Genomic DNA, 20,541 nt, shown 5'->3' with positions numbered 1-20,541 from the left:
CTTCGGGGGGGCAGAATGATACAGACAGAAGACAAGAAAATTTGGAAGTAATTAATCACATGATTTTAAAGCAAAACCAAACAGCCAGCTGGCACTTAGTCACACTTGTCTCACCTCTCCTTAGGAGAGGGTTTCAACAGAGGTTGCTTACTCGCATGGAGGGAAAGCAGCGGTAGCAAGTCTTGTCTCAGACAGCTACAACTGCTTACAGAGAGGATTTGCCTTAGTGTCAGGCAAATTTGTTTAGACTACCGGTGGAAATCCAGCTTGAGGATGGGATACGGTCAGTAATATAAGCCAAATCCTATTAAACTAACAAAGGATTCAGATCGCTTCCTCAAAAAGAGCCACCTCAAAGGGTGGGCTTAAGTCTAGAAAATTAAGACTAATAAATCCAAATTAAATCCTTTTAATCTCTCTCCATTTATCAGCATTCTTTTCCTTGAGGGAGAGACAGGCTAACAATGATGACGGGGGTGTTGGCACGATACTAGCATTGTCTCTTCTTTAATGTTACAAAAGCAATTCAAAATCCCATTACAATCATTACAAGAAAAAATTTAATTTAATTTTTACTGAAGAAGCTGTAGCCGAGGGCACCACATGGCAGAAGCAAGGCCAGCCTGAGAGACGGTTTTTTATGCCACCCGGCTGCTGCTGGCTGCTGCCTTGTAACGTGATGAGCTGTGTTGGGTGCTCAGGTGTTGGAGGAACTGAACAAAGCACATGCCTGGCCTATTGCCTTCGAAGGGATGCTGTCTGCTGGGCAAACGCTTAACAACAGGTCAATTTGCTTGAAAAACAGGATGGCCCAATAGCCCCGATGGTGATTTGGAAATATCAGTGTAAAAATTATAGTCAAATAGTTTTTATGTTGGGTTGGACATAGATAACTCCCCAGAAACTGCATTTGACACGCTCAGCCTAGTGTACACGTGTTACTTCATATGGCTTTGATACCAGTTTTGCATGTCACTCAGTTAAATCTGTGCAAGTGGTTAAAAATAAATTACAGTAGGGATTTGTGTGTGCGTGCACACAGATTGGGAGAATCACCAAGAGTTAATAATTCTTTCATGTTGGGTTTTTTTTTTTCCCCAGTACTGCTGGGTAACAAAGTAATTTACATTTGACATCCACAATTTGCTGGTAAGAGACTAACTAACATGTAACTCATTGCTATTGTTAAGAGACTAATACTAGCTTCCAGGAGCCGGCTGATGTTATGACACATAATTATACTGATAGCAGAGACCATCGCAATCTCACAGCCACTTACCTGAGGGCTCAGAACTGCCTCGGGTCCTCAGCAGGCAGCCAAGCAAGGTAGTGCCTCACCAGGGGACTTGGTCAGACATCTCCCATTTTGGTGGTAGAGGTCGTTCTACCCAGCCTCCCAGGCGGTCTGCGGGTGGGAGGCTGCAAATCTTTAGGCCTCCAAGAAGAGAATTTCAAAAGGAGGAGAGAGCATGAAAGAAGAGGTTTCTTAGTAGAAAGCATGACGTCACCAAAAGGATAAGAAAGGAAGAAAGAAACAGTTGGTCGAGCTTTATCTCTTTAACCTTATCTACAGGAAGACAACAGGGAGGACTCGGTCTGGCAGATGAACCTAACGACTTCGATCTTCCTTGCTTTTGCGGTGTAGGTTCCTCAGCAACTCCCAAGGCAGCTGGCACTGCAGAAAAAAAATAGCCCCAAGTTGACAGATGTATCTTTTGTAACACAATAGCTGCTCAGTAAGAACCAGAGTGAAATGGCCAATGTATTTCTTGTGAAATAAGAGTTACTTGACCAGAGCTTGAAATCTGATCCTTTATGGAAGTAAAAGATAAGGCACACAGGGAAAATAAATAGCTTCAGAAAAATAAACAATCATCTCCAATCAAAACCATGAATTTTAACGTATTAGCCCCTCAGGCTCACTTGCTCACACTCTCTTTTTCACGTTACATATGAGCAGCAAGGGGGGGATACTCCATATAAGAGAGAGAAAAGAAGATGCTCTCACATCTCTGGGGATTTGACATAGGAAATATTGCCTATAACCAAAGCAACCAATTCAGATGTGAACAATTTTTCCTGATGCACAGAAGTAGCAGCAGCTGATGTCATGAACAAAAGTAGGCAGGTGAACAGAAATAGAGCAACAGAAATATGGATATGAGAACCACAGTCCAGAATTCCAGAGGCAACAGTAATCATAGGCAACGAGCTATAAAAAGCAAAACTGACCGAGAAAGGGGGTTGTTGTCAGCTTGCACGACAATGCAGATCCCTACCACCTGTGCGTAGCATTTCTGGTGGCGTAAATGTGACTTGATGGGCATGCACACAAATCACAAATGCTGCTTCTGTGAAGAAAGAAATGCAAACTCTATTTACATTCATCCAAAAATGCATTGATAAGGAAAAAAACAATTAAGATACTGGAAGCGTTCAAACCAGGTTACCTAAGTCTTTATTATCTATCTATATTATCTATATTAATCCAGTAAGAGAATTCCCCCGTGCTGACTCACATGTACCTGAAACACAACTCCTATCTCAGTGCAAACAGTTGCCATAGATATCCGTAGACACATGAGAATACAGGGCTGTGGGGAAAGAGCCACGTTTCCCTCCCAGGGATTTGTGGGGCAGCCCGTCCGCTTAAAGGATGCTGCTGCTGAAGCCTTGGTAGATCAGATGCCATTTAAAGCTACCCTGCCCTTGCTGGCTTGCTTTTCTGTGGGAGGCCCTGCTTGGAGGGCTTAGGGGTTTAAAAGCAATGAGGTGACAAAAGGCAATGAAGAGCCCCAGACGCTAATCGTGGCAAGGAGAGCTCATGTACCACGCTCTGCGTCACTGTGCCTGTGGCCAAAATGGGACTGCTTCTAGACTAAATATTAAACCGTGTAATATACCTGTGCTCTGCTGCACGCTGCCTGCTCACGTGGAACGGGCTCTTCTTGTCTGTAGCTGTGAAGTTACACCCTTCTCGTCAATAAACTGCAGCATACACACACCAGTGGGACAAACAACACTCATGGGTGGAGTTGACTCGGCTGCCAGAGATTAAATCACTCCTCTCCCTTGAAAGCTTCGCGGCGAGAGCTCACTAACGCACGGAGTTGTACTAAGCTATGAGGGTAGCATCATTTACCAGAAAAAATATCTGGTTTACACCAGCTAGTATTATCTGATAATACATGAAAATGGTGATGATCAGGGTTATACCAGTAACTGAAACTTTAAGGTAGAAAATTAGTTTGTGTTTTCCAGCTACATTTGTTTCTCCCATGTACACATCTGCTTTCTTAATCGATTGTCCTACCTGGACATCCTTTCTTTCTAAATACTACAGGGCATTCACATTCCTAGGAATGCCCTTAAGGATCAGAACATGACTCTCCTAGCAACATGGATTTTAAAGTTTGCAGAACTAAAACCCTAGTCTAAAGTGACAGTTTATGATCTCCTTTTAGAGATAATGGAAGTGAGTAATTCTGAGAAAGTCTGTATTGACAGGATGAAGAAGAAATACATACAGCACCTTTCAAAATAAAAAAAAATAATATTCATAACCCTGGAAAATAATGGTCCAATTTTTCAAAATTCACATGAAAAAAGTTACAGAGAATCAACAGAGAATCAATCTAAATAAATACTAGAACACCCTACACAGCAAATACCGACACTGGAAGGATACTAACAGAGCTCTGGGGAAACCAAACACACCATTTTCATGCCAAGGAAATTAGTCTTCTACCATTAGCCTTTACATAGGTTTTGATGTTATACCATGTGTTAATTATTTCCAAATCACAAGTGCAAACACTCACCCTGATTGGAAAATTAGCAGATTTCAAACTCAGGTAATTTCCCCCTAATGAGGAACTTGTTGAACTGAATTTAACAATTAGCTCACACCCTTTGCTGGCTGGGTATGGCAAGGCTACAAGGAGACACAGAAACTCACCTTTTCCAGTAGTTTGCAATAAAAGATGAATATAAATTCAGAAGTCATTTTCATGCTATTTCTAACTCCCCCTTCGGTTTGCAGGGCAGTGATTCTCCAAGGGTGACACAGGAGGACGTGCTGCCCATACTGAATGGTTCTCCCTTGTTTTGCAACTGTCCCCCTCTGGGTCAGTTGATCTGGGTGCCTCTTGCTACATACCAAACATCTGCAAAAAGGATTTCACAGCTTAAGAAAGGAAAAAATATGATTTATTGGCCAATATACACAATGTGTAGGTAGAGCTAACAAGCTAATGTGCTCACCACCCTGATAAGGCACCCAAGGAGTCACAGGGGAAGGGCTGGCTTCTGCTGCTGCTTGGAACAGGCTGATCGTTGACACTGCTGAACTGCCATCCTTAGGCTACTTGGTTTTGTTTCTGTAGGATTTTGTATGTTTTTCATGTTGGTTTTTCTCTTCAAGAACCCTTGAGCTGCTAATCCCTGTGGCAACACTCTTACCCCTTGCCAGCAACCTTGCCTTTCTTCTCATGGCTCTGCTCCGCAGAATTGTCTTGCAGCGCTTTCTCCCGGCTTAGCAGTTCTTGAGGGCATCTGAACTGATTTCAGCCTCTCTCAAAACTATGCCTTAGATCCCAGAAGGCATCTGATACGATGCCTAAATCTCTAGAGGGGAAACGGGCACTTTTTAGCTGCTAAAATGCATTAAAGGAAACAAAAGTAATTTTATCCTACCGCTAGTTTTCTACATACGCAGTGACCCTGTCTGCGTAATGGATGCTGGGCACTCAGGTCTTAAAGAAGGTGGCCTATTTGTAGTTGTGAAGGGAAGAGGCGTCCACAAATGAAAGGGAAATTGCCTTCGGACAATTTTTCTCTCCCTAGAGCCAACCAAAACCATCCAAAATATTGCCAGTCTGATTTCTCCCACAGAAATGTAAAAATTATTCAATAAAGTGTTCTTCCTTTGCTTCAATGTGCTTTCTGTGGTAGGGATTTCTTTTCCCTTGTTTGAAAAACAACTAAGAATATTCTGAGACTTCAAGCTGCCTTAAGTATGTCGCGAAGCACCTGTGCCTTTGAGTGCTACGCTGGCACACCAACTGCTTCATTATTTGGCAGTAAGTGGCATCAGTATAGGCGTAACGAGCTTTTTTTGAATGTGAAGAAAGGGTAATGGATTGAGAAATGGCAAAATATAATATTCTGCAAAAATAAGAGTTCTGAGTTTAAATGCGCTGCTTTCTTTGTCTTTATGTAGGACATTTTAATAGGAACTGGGATTTTCAGAAATAAAGAATGAAGGGTTTGTGAATATCTACTAATAAGGCTGCGCAATGATCTGTGGGGACTTACACTAAGGTGTGACTTAGAAGAGAAAAATAGCCTAAGATACTCTGCCTACTTTCTCTCACAAGTCAGCGATACAAAGGTCTGTTCTTCACACCCGTTCCACAACTGACAAAGAGATGCTCTGACCTGTAGCTCTTAACTCGAATGAGGTTACAAGAGCTGGGAGCAACTCATTTTACCGTTCTGGTGGACACCTTATCTAAGCACGATCTAAGTCACCTAACCATTACTTAACTCAGACACTCTTAGCTTAATTTGTGATCTTGCCCCATTTAAGAGGCAGTATTTTTCAGAGCAGCGAGGTGAGGCTGGGTAACTTCTGCAGCCTGGTCCTAGCTGATAGAAAATTCCCCTGTGTAGCTTTGGGCAAGTTCACTAGATTTCTCTGCCTCAGTTCCCCCTTGTTAAAACAAAGATCATGCCCACTGAGTTCAGACAACTGTTAGAATTACCTAGTTAACACTTTCAAAGGCATCTAAAGCAGTAAAAAGGGACGTATGTTATCTAGCCCTCTTCCCCCACAACTTGTGTCTTAAAAATTGTGATCCATTTCACCTGGGAGCAAGGGAGGTGCAAGCAGATTCATGAACTGTCCTGAAGGAACACCCTACGTGAATACCTGTCAGTAAAGCATTAGCTTTAATTTTAGCTTTTAAACTGTCAGCAGGGGTCAGACCTTCTTTAAAAGGGTAAGGAAGCCAAGTGGTAATGTACTGAATCGGTGGTGTTGCAACAGACCTACTCTAGCATTTCCATTAGCTGCATAGCAAATGGCTGCTATCTTCTTCTCTCAGTTATCCAGGAGTCAGAATTCTTCTGTGCTTCTCTACTACATACACTAATTCTACCTATTCCCTAACTTGTTCAATTTACCATCGTTTGTGTCCTTACTGTGTTACCTAATTTCTTCCCCTACTCCAGCTCTGGGACCCATGGGATCACAACTCAGCATAGAAAGGAGGGCTCCGTCATCTGGCTGCCCTGGGCCTGCAGGCAGGAACCAACACCCTTGCACCTCCTCCCCGAGGAGCACTCCGCATTTGTTTTTCTCTTGAGCAGGGAGAATGAGGCAGGAGCAAGTGTGAGGGTGCAGGAACGGACAGGACAATTGGAGGGGGGAGGTAGGGATAGAAAGGTCTATAATCAGCTGAGCACCCTCTTAACACCTGAAACAGATCCTTTGGGTATCAAGTCACAAGGCCCTTTGCTGCTGACACACATGAACCACGCAGGCATGCACTTAAATACAGTCTTCACTGGCCCCATAGCTAGCCCTGCCTAGGGAATGACAGCTTGCCGTTGTCGGGGGGACCTCCTCAAGACCCCAGTGCTGCCTGCGCTGCAGGCAACAGCAGTCCACACCACGGTCTTCTGGAACAGGAGAGATTCCATTAGTGTTGTTTTAAAAATAATAGCTTGAATGACAGATGGAAAAGAAGAGCACTTTTGTTTGCCAACCCACTCCTGCAACATTATAAGGTTCCCTACAGGGTCCGTTCTCCCTCCTTGTGCATGTGATGTTCACGCCGCATCCCTGTGTGACGCTCCTGGGGGCTTCACGGTCAGTGTTCACCTTCATACCTGCATCTTCAGCACACGGCCGCCCAAAACACGTAACTCATCTTCTCCTCGGTGTTCTCATTAATTGCTTCCAAATGCCTAAACTCTCCTAACCTTCAACCACACATCTCTGTATTCTTATCATTCTATTTAATGGTGTTGGTGCCTTTTATCGTCACAAAAGACACCGATAAAATTACCTTTACCCTTCCTCACAGGATAACCCCATGCAAACATAACATAAAGGCTATGTGCTCACCTTAACCCTCATTACTTTACAGCAGCTGTATAAAATATGTTGTGAAAATTATCTGCTAGCTTTAGATAACTGTTTTCAAATGCTTTAATCACAAACACATAATTGAAAGTAAATTTTTTTCCACTGACCTGAAAGGAATCCTTATCAGAACTGAGACTGGAGGAATTTCCGGCTTTGTTATTTCCTTTCTCAGATTGCCTAAGGTCCAACCTTGCGGTTGTGATTGGCAGTGTTGTAATTTCAAGAGCACCTGAATGAATGCACTGCAATGAGGGCCACCTGCTGCCCCCGGCTGCTAGCTCCCAGGCGCCTACCCTCAACGCCACACCTAGATTAGGCAGGCTACAGCTATTGGTCTAAGCCAGAACTGGGGAATAAATTGTTAATTTAAGAAGTCCCAAAACAAAAGAAAAAAAGAAATTTGTAACAATAAGACCCCTACATTCCTCTGCATTCACATAAGATGTAACTCAGGAAAGCTCCTAGGCACATATTTAAGATAAAGTATGTACAATTATGCTCTGAAAAGTGTTCTGTGTAAGCAAGTGCTTTTTGGAATAAGACCTCCATGACTGTACATAGTAAAAAGAAACGCCTTTGCTGCCAAATCTGAAGTCCACTTGAACATCACCGTGGTACATTTTATTACTGAAATATGTCAGATGAAGATCACAACAAAAATTAAATACCTACCCAAAAGCATCACAGCTTGTGATACCTATGGCTGAATCAGACCCATGCAAGATCATTACAAGATCAGTTTAAGAGGCACTTCAGAGACATGCCAGATACCCGACCAACAGTGATGGGTGAAGACAATGCTGCACCCCAGCAGCTCCTTCGCTGGACCTACAGAGACCATCACTTGTTCACACACTCCATCTGTTTTCAACTGCACTGTCCAGGCTATGGCGCATGGATCCGCTCTTCCATGCCACAGATCCCACCCACCAAGGCACGCCCCTCACAGAATTGCTACAGAAATCATTTTCCAGTAATGCTCATTTGTCTCATTTGCTCTAGTATTTCAAGTCTTCTCCACAGCAATTTGCAAAGATGCCCTACCAACTCAAAATATTTTATTTTCCAGTTTTGAAGCTGCTTGAACTCACAGCCAGTGCCATTATGAAATTAAGTACTGCTCGGCAACTCTACAAGTGTAATTGTGGCCTACACTACACTGATATAAAGCAACATTAGGAATATGCTAACAGCCATAATGTGAAAAGATGATTTTCCATGTTAAGAATATGTTATCTGATCACAGTTAATTCTACTGACACACTCTAATGCAGAGTGAAAATTTTCGCCTAAATTATTTTTCAAGGGAAAAGTGCAGATTCTCTCACATTAATGAGTTCAAGAACCTGTACTGATTTCCCAGACTGCCTGCTTAGAAAAAAAATGAAATACAAAAATTGTTTCAACTGCTTCAGAACAAAAATAATTCAGTTTTTCTACTATAATGGAATCTTTCAATTGTTAAAGAAAATATTATTTCTGACCTCAATCAGAGAGAAGAAAACATTGTTTAAAACCCCCTTTTCTACTTCCAGATGGTTCACTAGCTGTTTTCAGAATATTTCATTTTCCACAAACTCCCCAACTGAAAGTATTTTAATTCCTTGTAAACTAAAAATAAAACCCCACTATCTGCCTAGCTTTGCTCTGATGATAAGTTCTATTTGATACAATATAGGTAAAAGATGTTAATGACATCTTTTCCATCATGAAACATTTTCCTTGCTTACATATGGAATAAGCATTCTTGCTGCATGGATTGGGTGTTTCCTTCTAGGGATCAGTCGAGACGAGGCTAGGCAAGTGCTAGTACATGGCTCTGCACCTCCTGTCCCAGCAAAGAGAATATCCAAACGCTTACTAAACACAGTATCTTTTTATAAATTGCAGTGAGCTAAACCAAAGCAATTAGGTTCATCCAAGAACATCATGATCATTTGCAAAAAGTAAAAAATGGTTTATGCAAAACAGAGCAGCAGGTGTGAATTGAAAAGATCCTGCAATACTTGAAGTCCTACTGGACACCTGGGCAGGTCTTATTTGGGGTGAAGAAGCTGGGGAGGGAAGAATTTTTTGAAAGAGATTCCTTTCAAGAGCTCTTATCCCCACAGACACCTGCAGCACAAGGATCCCGAGTATCATCATTCCCATTTTCCAAGCAGAGAACCAAAGCACCAAATAACATCACAGAGCAACGGCAGATGACATCTCAGACTCCAACTCCTAACTTTCTTTTTCCAGGCCGCTAACAGAGAATCTGCCATCCCTAGGAAGAACATCTGTCAGTGACACTTAGAAACAGCAACTATGTAGTTACCGAGTTAGGAGGTAGATTGCCAAGGAATGTAAAAAGTCTTGCCCTAAAGAGATCATCATTTATGTAGGTGGAGAGCCCAGACAGGTTTGGGGATTTCAGAACAAACATATGCAAATGTATTTACTGATCAGAATTAGCTATGGTGAGTTTGTGGTATAGAGTGAGAGCTGATAAATTTTTATGGAGGAAAGATGGGAAAATGCTGTGTTGGACATATGATAGCAATCCAGGGTGAAATAAGATTTAAAAAAGTAAAAAGAGATGAACAAGAATGACCCTGGATTAACTCTAAATCATAGCCATTCTAATAGCTAAAAAATAAAAATAAAATAAAATCACGTTGTGAGACAGTTTGGCTACCATCAAGTGCTCAATAACAGGATAAAAGTACACGGTAGGAAATCTTACTAAATTACATGGTATGAAAACACTCACACCATGTGTATATCACTGGAGAATAAATGGGGTTATCTTGCCACTAGCAGTCCTTTCAGTACTACAGCTCACAGGCATTTATGTCAGAAGTTGTCCCGACATGGACAGGGGCTATTTGTGGTGCAAGAATATACAAGCTCCCGAAGCTGAGCTTCCAGCTCCTGCAGAGCTTCTCTAGACCCAGGGCTTCTAAACCCTCGGCAGTCCACCTTCACTAACTGTGCCGTTCAGGATAATCTTAGGATTCTGCTTGTTGTCCCCATCTTCTTCAGCTGTACACTCTGGAGGCTCTAGGTCATCGTATCTTCTCCGATAAACCACCCTTGAGATTAGGGTTATCAGAAACATTTCCATGATGAGAAGCTGATTGATCATATCTGCCAAAAAAATAAAAGGGAGGCAAAGAAAAGCCCCCAAAAGGGGGAAATGACTACGACACACAAAATGCCTGTCTTAATTTTCATCTGAGCAAAAAGGAACAAACTTTACCACCCTATCCCCATAACAGAGTGTCTCACACTCAGCAATAAAATCAGTTACAGAATTACAGTATTGCCCATCAATAAGCATGCAATAAGTTATGCATCCAAAATGCAAGAGATTTAACAATAATTATGCATGTTGATTTCTTGTCCTCTCATTTCTGATTCCAGCTCTTCTCATTATCAAGTTTTTCTCTGAGATTATGACAGCTATAAAACTTTTGTTATTTGTTTGTGGGGTTTTTTTTTGTTTTTGTTTTTTTTTTTTTTTTTTAAGTAAAAGCTAAGATTCTCCAAAAGCTACTTGGTCCCAGGAAATTACTGTTTTGGGAAAACATCAGATACTGCAGTTATCAACGCCAAACTGTCACCTTTATAAGTAAATGAACGATATCCTTCCCAGAAGAACTTACATGCTCCTCTTGCTGAAGAGGAGAGTGGTGGAACACAGGGAATAATTCTTTTCATGGCCAAGATGTTGATAATAGCTGTCTGCAAATGGTTCAGAATGAGGATAAACTGCACCAGAAAGAGAAAACAGACGCCTCAGCTACCAGGAAAAGGTTATAGTTCACACAACAATTCTGCTTTCATAATAGACACTTGTTCGCCTCATCCCTCCTTTCTTGCCTTCCCTTTCCTCTCATCTACCAGCAGACTGCCTTCCATTCTGCAGAATTCACCTTTAGGTCACGATGGTATTGCTCTGAATGCGAGTATTAAATTAAACCTCTGAAAAGTATTTCTTCTCAGCCCTTCATTTGGGAGGTGCAATATACACAGACCTCCCAGCTAGGATTTTAAACAATACTGAGCTCTAAATAATAGGTAACAATGTTTTAAAAATTTCCTGTTAATCTGACCTATGAGTTTATGCTCTCCCTTAGTGCACGAAGGACTCGAAGAACGTTTTTTCTGTTGTCTCCTCTTTTTGCCTCAGCAGGGATATGTGGTGCTCCCCAAGTTATATGGAACCGGCTTCTTTGCCAGAAGGGATGTAGGACTCTTTGCAGCTTGGATTCAGCAACAATCACTTACCCATCACATTACCTGCTATTTACTGAGCTAGGTCTTCGCTGCCTTGGAGATATCAAAGTGTCTCTCTAGCTGGTGGTGTAACTGCCTGAGTAAAGCCTCTCATTAAGAGAGTTTGCCTTCTTAAGCCTCAATTCACCCTAATGCAGCTTTGCACGTGTGACTATCCTGTTTATTGCATTTATAAAACATTAATAACTTACTTAACAGAGACCTTAGGGCACTAGTCTTTCTATGTGTTCTGTTCAAGAAGGATGCATATCCAAGGATTCTGTTGTACCCTCTTCAGGGTGATGTGGAAGAGGGTGACCCTGGCTCGTGGCTTTTTCAATCTGATTCTGTTCCTTAGTATTTAATGATTCTCAGCCAGTATTTTCATTATTATCTAACTCTGAAGTGCAGCATGGCCGCGAAAAATATTGTCAAAAACAGAACACTGTGACATGCTGAAACAGTTCAAACAATAGCCACCCACACAATGCTCCACATCCTCTCCTAGTTTTTAAAAGTAGATGCCAACATTTTAACATTCTGTTTCAGGATCCTGCATCTACAAAGCTTCCTTCAAGCCCCACAGAAGGTGCTGGTTTGATTTCAGTTGCCTAAAGATGAATGGATTTTACCTGGCTTTCACATCTCCAGCACTCCCAAGCAACTAGAGGTAAATTGGCTCAAGCTGAAACTGAACAGCAGCCAAGGACAGTGCTTCAAAGGGATGCAGCTTTAATCAGGTAAAAATATGCCTTTGCACAGTGCATTTAATGGGAGGGGGGGAAACCAACATTATAACTTTTCAACAAAGGACCAAGAACCAAAGAGACAGTGTTCTATCAACAATTAAGAAAAATTCTTATCGGAAATATTAAACTTCTCACCTGATAAAGAGCAAACTTAGAGATGATCTTCTTACAGACAAGGAGAGTCCTAACTTGTTGAAACATGATTGCAACTGGCCACAGAGCAAGAATGGTGAGGACACCAATGAAGCAGCTAATCCATATTGCAGCTCCTTTGGGAGATAACTAAGAAGCAAATCAAACAAGTGTACCTATAAAACTTTACAGTGCATTTTGCTGTTTTCAGGAAAAAGTTGCAAACTGGATGATGTAAACATTAAAATGTTTGTTTCTATCTCCCTGAAAGCTGATGGCAGCAGTTGCTGGGGTTTGCATGGGGAAACTGCACAATACCAACTGGAGTGTTAGCACAGTGCCCTCACCCAGCAGGCATGGCACGTAAATCTGCTCAGCCTGGGAAGGTAACAAGTGACACAACCCCACAGTCTGACCCCAGCAGCACCTGAGAACACTCAGCAGCTCTTGAGAGCATATTCAGCATGACACCTCAGAGAGGCCATTGATTTTATACTATGAAATAACAAAAAAAATTATTACTTTTAACCTGAGTTATCTAAGAGGTGTAAAATTATTAGCAGATACAGACTTTCTCCATCATCTTGAAGCTTAGATGGTACAAAGCAGAAGTACAGTACTATCTTTTCTACTTTGCACAGATAAAAAAAATCACCATGATTTGCAGAAAAAAAAAGTAGAATTATTCTTCCTGTTTACATGCTTAAGGCTGTACCTTACAAAACACGGGTCAGGTACATCCCACAGGGCAACTTGCAGTCCTGCTATTCTAACCATGCAAACTGGGAAACATACTGGAGCATAATCTGATGCCTAACCCATCCTCACGTCTACTTTCCAAGAGAATCCAGGAAATGGAGAGTCTGGGGGAAGGCAGAAATTACATGCTTCAGCATCTCAAAAGAATACAGTAAGGACTCACTTGCTAGTGCTCCCAGATTTCACAGTTTAGTCATAGGCTAAGATACTAAGATACATCAACCCGAAAACCTATGGATTTTGTGGACCATCTCCAATTAAAATATTTACTTACATTGTAAGGGGCGTAATTGCCATTAGTCCAAAGCACTATTGATAAAAACATGAGCACGGGTCGAAAGAAAGCAAACTGAAAGGTGCCCAGCTTCATCCAAAAGAGGGTTCGCCTGGTCAGAAAAAAAGAATAAATAAAATCACACAGGCTAAAATCTTATTAGCAACCTTGATAACTTTTTTTGATAGTCAAGTGCAAAACTTTCCCAATCCCATAACATGTGGCTAAAATCTGGTAAGGAATAGCTTCAAGATTAGAAAATCTTTCCAAGAATTACCCAGTGTTTATTTAGTCAAGTCTCTACAAAAATAGTACTTTTCCTGTTCTGCAGCAATTACATACTAAGCAAGGCTGGGCAAAATGTGATGTCTTTCTCTGCTATGAAGCTAACTAAAGAGCCAGCAGCAGCATTAACTGGTTTCTGAGCAATAATGCCACTTGTTCTTGCCTTGTTGCCTTCCTATTTCAGTTTTCCGATGAAACTGGGGAATTTAGTCTTCCTCCTCAGACATTTCCTAGTCCTGTGGTAGAAAGGGAATCCTACAGACCTAAATGAAAGGACTGGTATTTACGGGAGCATCTGGTTTTGCTCCTCTGTACTCTTAACGTGAGAAAGGAACTATCTTTTGCTTGGCAAATTGCACAAGGCCAGCAGGACAGCTCAGGATTTCCTTACTTCTGTCAGTATAAACTGGGTCCAGAACACAGGTCATACACTGACCTGTTCAGCCAGCATTAAAGGTCACCAGGAAAGGGGAAGATGCGCTTCCTAACAGAGGACATGAAAGCTGACTGACCTGAACTCTCCTTCAGTCTTCACAGGACAAGCTGTAACTGCTACGGCTGGCTGACGTTTTAGTCTGTCACTGTGTATTTCCCATACTGTTAATGTGATCTTTGCTGTAGCTCCTTGGCCCCTTGAGATTGCCACCAGAGATGCCTCAGCAAGACAACAGGCTGCCATTTAGTACGTTACAGGATATAGCCATGAATGAGGAATTACAGAATTGCTCAATTAATATAGCTAATAACCACAGGGTTATGAACAGCACAAACACATGTGGAAGTGCCTACAACTGGCCAACCATTTAGTACGTGTGCCTTTTCACAGACCGATTATTCCCAAAGTGCTTTAAAGAATAATATGACAAACAGTGCAGTCACTGCAATGTCAGGAGTCATCTTCCCTGTTGACGCAGGTCTCTCTTTCTTAACTATCAGACATCTCCTACCACATCTCTCCCCACTATATGGCTTGTTACTTTGCTTCATCTGTCTACTGTACCTTGTTAGCTTTCCTAGGACTGCTTGATAGTATATGGCTTTTTAAAAGAATAAATCCCTCCCTTGGAGTAGCTCTCTGTTTCCCCAGAAGACACCTACAGGAGGAAGGAGACTGACCTTTCTCTGCTATAGCTTACCCATATTTAAAAAAAAAATTGTACCCTGTAATGGGAAAAGGCTGGAAGTCAGAAGCAGAGACAGCAGCAGATGAGCTTCCCAGTGCTGTGGACACTGAAGAAGGAGCCCTAAGCCTTTTCCACAGCAAAAAGCCTTTTTTTTTTAAAAAAAAGACAGCTGTCCTTCCTCCCAGCAGTAGTAGGCACTATCTAGGTTCTGAAAGGAGTTAATACTAGTTAATATCATCCTGGGTAAGCTGTCACTGGACTGCTCAACAGGTGGGCAGAGTAGAAGATCCTCTCCCAAGCTCCCAGCTACCACAACCTATACAGAGGGTGACAGACACAGAAAGAAAAACAAATATACTGGCGACACATTAAATCTATAGCACAGTGCTGTCCCATGGCGTTTCTTCAGCTCTGACTGCTGTAAGGAGCATGAACCAATGCCCATGAAAATTGGTAGGAGTCATCTAGATTCGTATTAGTAGTTGCTGGTTTTGTGTCATTGTATTACATGCATTTTTGGAGGTATACTTTTTAGCTGGTTTATTACCTATTCTTCTTGGTGCCCCCCTCCATGTAAATAATTACTGTTATTCCATTAAAATAAAATGGTGGAAATAAGAGTTTAAATACTAATACTGAATTCTTAAGGAAGAATTATTACAATAAAAACCAAGAATTTTTGCAAAAGCATCACAAACTGCTGTGCTGTGTTCCATTTGCAGCTTTCATTTAACCAGACCATGAAGTCCCCAAGGTCCCTCCAACACTAATGACCAGGCCCTCATAGAAAAGTCTGTCTTGCACATTCAGTCCTTCAGTTTTTGCTTTTAGTGAGAGAAATATTCTCATAATCTGTGCCAGAATGAAAGCCCTGGGAAATGTACGGGAATTCCAGGCTGTGGAGTGACGTGTAAATGACAGGATCACACTAGCCAGAGGAGGAGCCCCACCTAGGCAGCGCTCAAAGGAGGCAGGGTTTCTGTTACAGTATGTTGGCTCCATCCTCACCCCGCTTCTCAAAGATGCATTAATACTAAGTTTAGTAGAAGAAAATACTTGCTTTTGCCTCACCAGACAATGCCATTTTGTTGAGATCAAAGCTTTCCAGGAATTACATCTATTTCTTTGTTCTAAAAATTATTTTAATCTGAAGTAGTTTTAAAGTCAAAATCAGAATGAAACATTTCAATTTCATCGAAATAAGAAAAATTTTCTGTCAAGACAGCCTCAATTTGACAATTCTGCTTGTGAAAAATACACAATTTGGAGACATTTGTTCCCTTCTGGAATGAAAAGGAACCAAAATCTCAATTATTAGGTTTTCTAGAGTAGAAATTCCTCCTCCCACACACCACTGCTTGCTACAGAAATGATTTCTTGGAAGAGAACGCAATTAATTGGGGAGATAGCACAGTGCTCAACATTACTCTGAGTGGGAGCACTGCACTGGGTTAAACTGAGAGAGGTCATGCTCTCGATTCTTATGCAAAATTTTGCATTATAAAAATGAAATAAATTAGCGGTGATGTACAGCCCCAAAGTGATAGCACTGTTTAAAAGAGACAGCCTGAGACTGACTTTCGGGAAGCGGGATGCCCTTTGCTGTGAGCCTGGCCTTGCCAAGTTGGCTGAATTCCAGCAGCCGTTTCCCAGCTGGGAAATCTTAAAGGGCAACTCACCGAGTGATGCGCACACGAGGGAGGCAAAGGCAGCAGCAGCAGCAGGGACCGGTGCTGATCTTGAAGTGACCATTTTCAAACCGCCTGAGGAGCAGCTTTTGACCTCCGCACTCTTTAATCATCATCAGCAGGAACTTGTGGATAACTATGGCAAAAAATCTAAGAGACAAAGAAAATGCCAACTTCAACTTGTCTGTGCATCCCTTGCATGCCTGCACAGGCCAGTGCTGCCTTCTGTCCAGGGTTTTGACAGCTTGTGCTTTGCAGTCAGGAAAAATTCTAGCACCAGTTGTGAAAAACCTTCATCTTTCCATCTCCTTGGCAGACCAGAATTGCCCTAACCTCACCAAAAGAGGAATAAACCAAGGCACAGAGTAGCTGTGGAATTTCCCAAAGCCACACAGGTGGCTGGTGGCAGAGTCACTATTAAAGCACAGGCTTTTCTGGCCCAACTCATTATGGCCATATTTTTTCCACCAGTTAATCTAGTCCTGACTGCTCCAAACTTTTCAGAACAAGCCAAATTTCTCCTCTCAAAAAAAAACCCCCAAACCAAAACAATCAACCAACAAAAATAAACATTGCTAGGTTCATATACACATGGCTATCAGTTTGTGCTGGCCCAGTCAGGATGTGGTTCCTCTGCAGCCAAAGCTGATCCAAGCACTGATTGCTGCAGTCTCACCTCTCCCTCCTTCACCAGCTGCGCTTTCTCAACCCTTCACAGGTACTACAGATTGGGCAACTGCCCTTTCCTCCCTGTCCCAAACTGATTTAGGGAATGGATTCACTGAAATCCAACCCCGCCAAATAAAAGAGGTCCTCTTCCGCTGTACTGCTTCCTTGAAGGAGCTTGCTGTGTGCAGCTGGAGACTGTGAGTGGTGGTGGATGCAACTGAGGGGACAGGAACCTGCAGCTTGGGGAAGGGAGGAGGGGGGATTCAGACAGGCTGAAAAAGCCATAGGACTGGAGCCTTGGAAGTTTCTGGCAATCTGTACTACCTGCACAAATTCTGCATGCTCACGGTGTTCCCTACTACTTTGTTTTCCCTCCCTGTTTACTCCTTTACTAAATGCAGTGACAAAAGGTGAGGCTATTCATGAGAGTCTGCGATACTGTCCTGCAGTGGGTTTCAAAATCATCCCAAAATCAAGTGCGGAGTGCCCACGGCCGTGGCATCCCCCCACCTGGCTCTGCATACCAGGGCCACGCCATCACCTCCAGAAAGCGAGGACCACGTTTCTCCCTTCTCCTCTGTGCGTGTCAGAGCTGTCATGCTTGTACAGAAAGTGCTTTTATCAGGACAACTGCAGAACATTTTTACACTGATCTACTCATCGGAGGTTCACTTGCCACTATTAATAATAGACCTCTACGGCTCATCATTAGTAAAAGCACAGAGAAGTCACAGGTCAGAGTCTCATTCCACATGACACGCAGAGAGAGGAAAGAAAGAGTACCGCTTCAAAGCAACTGTCAATCCGAGGGATCAATTACATGCGAGTCACAGATCTTTCATACTGAGGTTCCCACACTAGGGGACTGTAGCACTGCGAACTGCTTCAGCATTTACCACCTCCTGGAAAAGAGCTGCCAAGAGATTTCAACTCAACCCAAAAATTACTAAATTGTTAAATTTACAAAATGACTGTGTTTACCAAGAGCAGCAGATGTTTAAAGGGAAGAAATTCAGGGTTTGGGGCAACATCTAGAAACAAGCAGAATACTCACACTGCTGCTGTGAAATCTGTAAACATCGTTGAGCGAGGAATCCACATGCCAATGCATGAAGTAGTAGCGATCACCTACAGAGAAAGGGAGGAGCGTTGTACAAACGGCAGATATAAAGCAGGTTCATGTGGATTTTGAGGGAAACCCCATTTTAAACATTAAATTTTATCTCTTTTCCGTGATAACCTACTGGAGCTGCAGCATTAACCCAGATTATGATTGATCTTTTGGAGGAAGGGATTTTCCTGTAGATGTAGACTGCTTCCTCTATAAACACCAGATTGGCAATTAGTGTCATCAGAGTCAAGATTGCAAAGAGAAATCTCCCTGGTAGGTCAAGGCCTGCAGAGAGAGAAAAGAAAACAGAAAGGTCTGGGTTTTTTCATAAGCATTCCAAACATTTAAGGTAAAGACACCATATCTGAGGGTCTCTATTCCTATTAGCCCTATTCCTGCAAAGACTTGCACTCATCCTTAGCTACATAGATTGACTCCACGGGACGATTCAAATACTTCAACTTCAGTGCATGACTAAATCTTTCCAGGATCCATAGACAGCATATGGGAAGAATATGCCTCCATGCTCTCAAAGCATTATGCAGAAGTCCCCTTCAGAAAGGTGGAGTTCCAGGACTATATGTCCTTAGATGAATGTAAATACCTTACAGAATTTAAATAAATTAATACATAATAAATTCAGTAAATACATATTCTGGGAACTTTTCCAGGCAGACTATGAGCAAAAATATATTTACTCAGTATTAGTTCTTTGCTTCCATTGTATGTTCACAGGCATGTTTGTGCAGAACCTCCTTAGGCATGCAAACTTTTTAGAAGCTCGGTGGAAGTTTGTGGGGCATGTGAACAATACAAGGATAAGCCCCTGATATATCTAACCTGAGATAAAACTTGATGCCTTCACCAAATTCTTTTTTACTTCTTTAACACTGGGTATGAATGTTTACCCACGGCTGATGGTTTTATGTCTCCCTTGACGCTGGGTATGGATATCGACTTGGCTGAGGTGGATTTTCTCCCAAGGAACGTGCTTCCAGAGACAGAAGAAAGCACTGCAGTGGAGTCACGTTTAATTTAGGAGAAGTTCATGGTCATCACTGGTACTGAGTCCTGCTGTGGCCGTAGCCCGTCTAAAAGTGCACCAAGCAGTGCCAGCAAAGGTAAGCCTATGCCCCAGCCTCTTTAATGTAACCTGCTTAAAAAAAACCCAAAAAGACCACCACTTCTAGACTTGGCTACGGGTGGAGCACTCCACATCTCAGTGGACGTATCTCCACATCTCATCACGGAGGAGCCTGAGACCACAGCCAGGTCCACGGGCTGGCTTCCGCGCTCGGTTCGGCCGGTACCGGCAGGCCCCGCCGACCACCCATCCCCTCCGCCGACCACCGTGTTCCCTCACACCCCACACGCCGCTCTGGGCTGGGGGCGGTGGGAGGGGAGGAATGTGCTCTCTTCTCTCCCTTCCCCGAAGGCAAAGCCAGCTCGGCTCCCCACGTCAGGCGGAGATCCGCCCGGGGGATTTCCTCGCCGGGGAAGAACGGCGGCGGGGCAGGCAGGGGCAGCCATCGCCAGCCGCCGCGGCTGGGTGCTGAAGGGGGGCGCGCGGCCGGGCAGCGCGGCCGTTAACGGCTGGGCGGCATCGGGCGGCCCCGCTCTCCCTCACGCCTTCCCGCCCCCAGCCCTCCCCGGGACCGGGCGGCCGCACTTACTCTGGAGATGCTCCTCCGAGTAGGGCGGCTCGCTGGGGGCGCAGGGCGGGTGGAGGGTCGCGTTCGCATCGCCTTCCATGGCGGCGCGGCCGCCGGCCCCCCCCGCCGAGGTGCCCTGGCAACGCCCGAGGGGACGAGGGACGGGGAGCGGCGGGGGTCGGTGGCCGCCCGCTGGTCCCTGGGGAGCCGCGATGCGCAGCCCGGCTGGTCGGGGCCGCCGAGGGGCGGTTAATGATTAGCCCGGGAGCCGGGGCCGGGCTGGCGGCCCGCAGGGCCCGGCCTCAGCGCTGCCTCCTGGCGCCCAGCGGTCCCGGGCAGCGGCGGGATGGGCAGTGCTGAGCCCGGGGGGGCAACGCGCCCACCTCGCTCCTGGCTCCGTCTGCGGGGAGCCGTGTCCCGGCTGTTCCCGGCCTCTCTGCTCGGACCCCGTGGAGGGGCTCTTGAGAAAGCCAGCGATTCCCGCCCCCGTCCCCTTTCCTTCGCAGGCACCGGGTGCCGGGGCACCTGGAGTCGGTCCCGCAGAGGAGCGCAGGCTGCCAGCCGAGGAGGGATGGGGAATCAGCCCAGGAGCGGGTTGGATTCCCCGGTGCGAGGTCCGCCTTCACCCCAGCCCGGTCAGAGCAGCCCTGGGCACCGCGCATTCTGCAGGGGCCTGTGGAGGCGG

General features: G+C 44.0%; 1 protein-coding gene across 3 annotated transcripts; it reads right to left on the bottom strand.

Moving 5' to 3' along the window:
* Positions 1 to 1,514: 1,514 nt before the first annotated feature.
* Positions 1,515 to 20,075, bottom strand: LOC134519335 (organic solute transporter subunit alpha-like). Of its 3 annotated transcripts, none has more exons than XR_010072190.1 (10): positions 19,878 to 20,075; positions 18,338 to 18,489; positions 18,148 to 18,221; positions 16,416 to 16,574; positions 13,328 to 13,439; positions 12,298 to 12,444; positions 10,801 to 10,906; positions 7,261 to 10,282; positions 2,233 to 2,351; positions 1,515 to 1,675 (listed from the first exon to the last, which is right to left on the bottom strand). XR_010072190.1 is itself a non-coding variant. In XM_063343367.1 (8 exons), the coding sequence occupies exons 1-8, from the start codon at positions 19,954 to 19,956 to the stop codon at positions 10,095 to 10,097; spliced, it is 1,017 nt and encodes a 338-aa protein (XP_063199437.1). In that variant the 5' UTR covers positions 19,957 to 20,075; the 3' UTR covers positions 5,740 to 10,094. The 3 variants fall into 3 exon arrangements, 1 of the variants encoding a protein (XP_063199437.1); XR_010072192.1 differs by having other exon boundaries at positions 10,801 to 10,879; XM_063343367.1 differs by lacking the exons at positions 1,515 to 1,675; positions 2,233 to 2,351 and having other exon boundaries at positions 5,740 to 10,282.
* Between the last annotated feature and the right edge of the window lie 466 nt (positions 20,076 to 20,541).

Source organism: Chroicocephalus ridibundus, chromosome 1, assembly GCF_963924245.1.
Source record: "Chroicocephalus ridibundus chromosome 1, bChrRid1.1, whole genome shotgun sequence".
NCBI classification, from domain to species: domain Eukaryota; kingdom Metazoa; phylum Chordata; class Aves; order Charadriiformes; family Laridae; genus Chroicocephalus; species Chroicocephalus ridibundus.
This window is presented reverse-complemented; position numbering and strand designations above follow the sequence as displayed.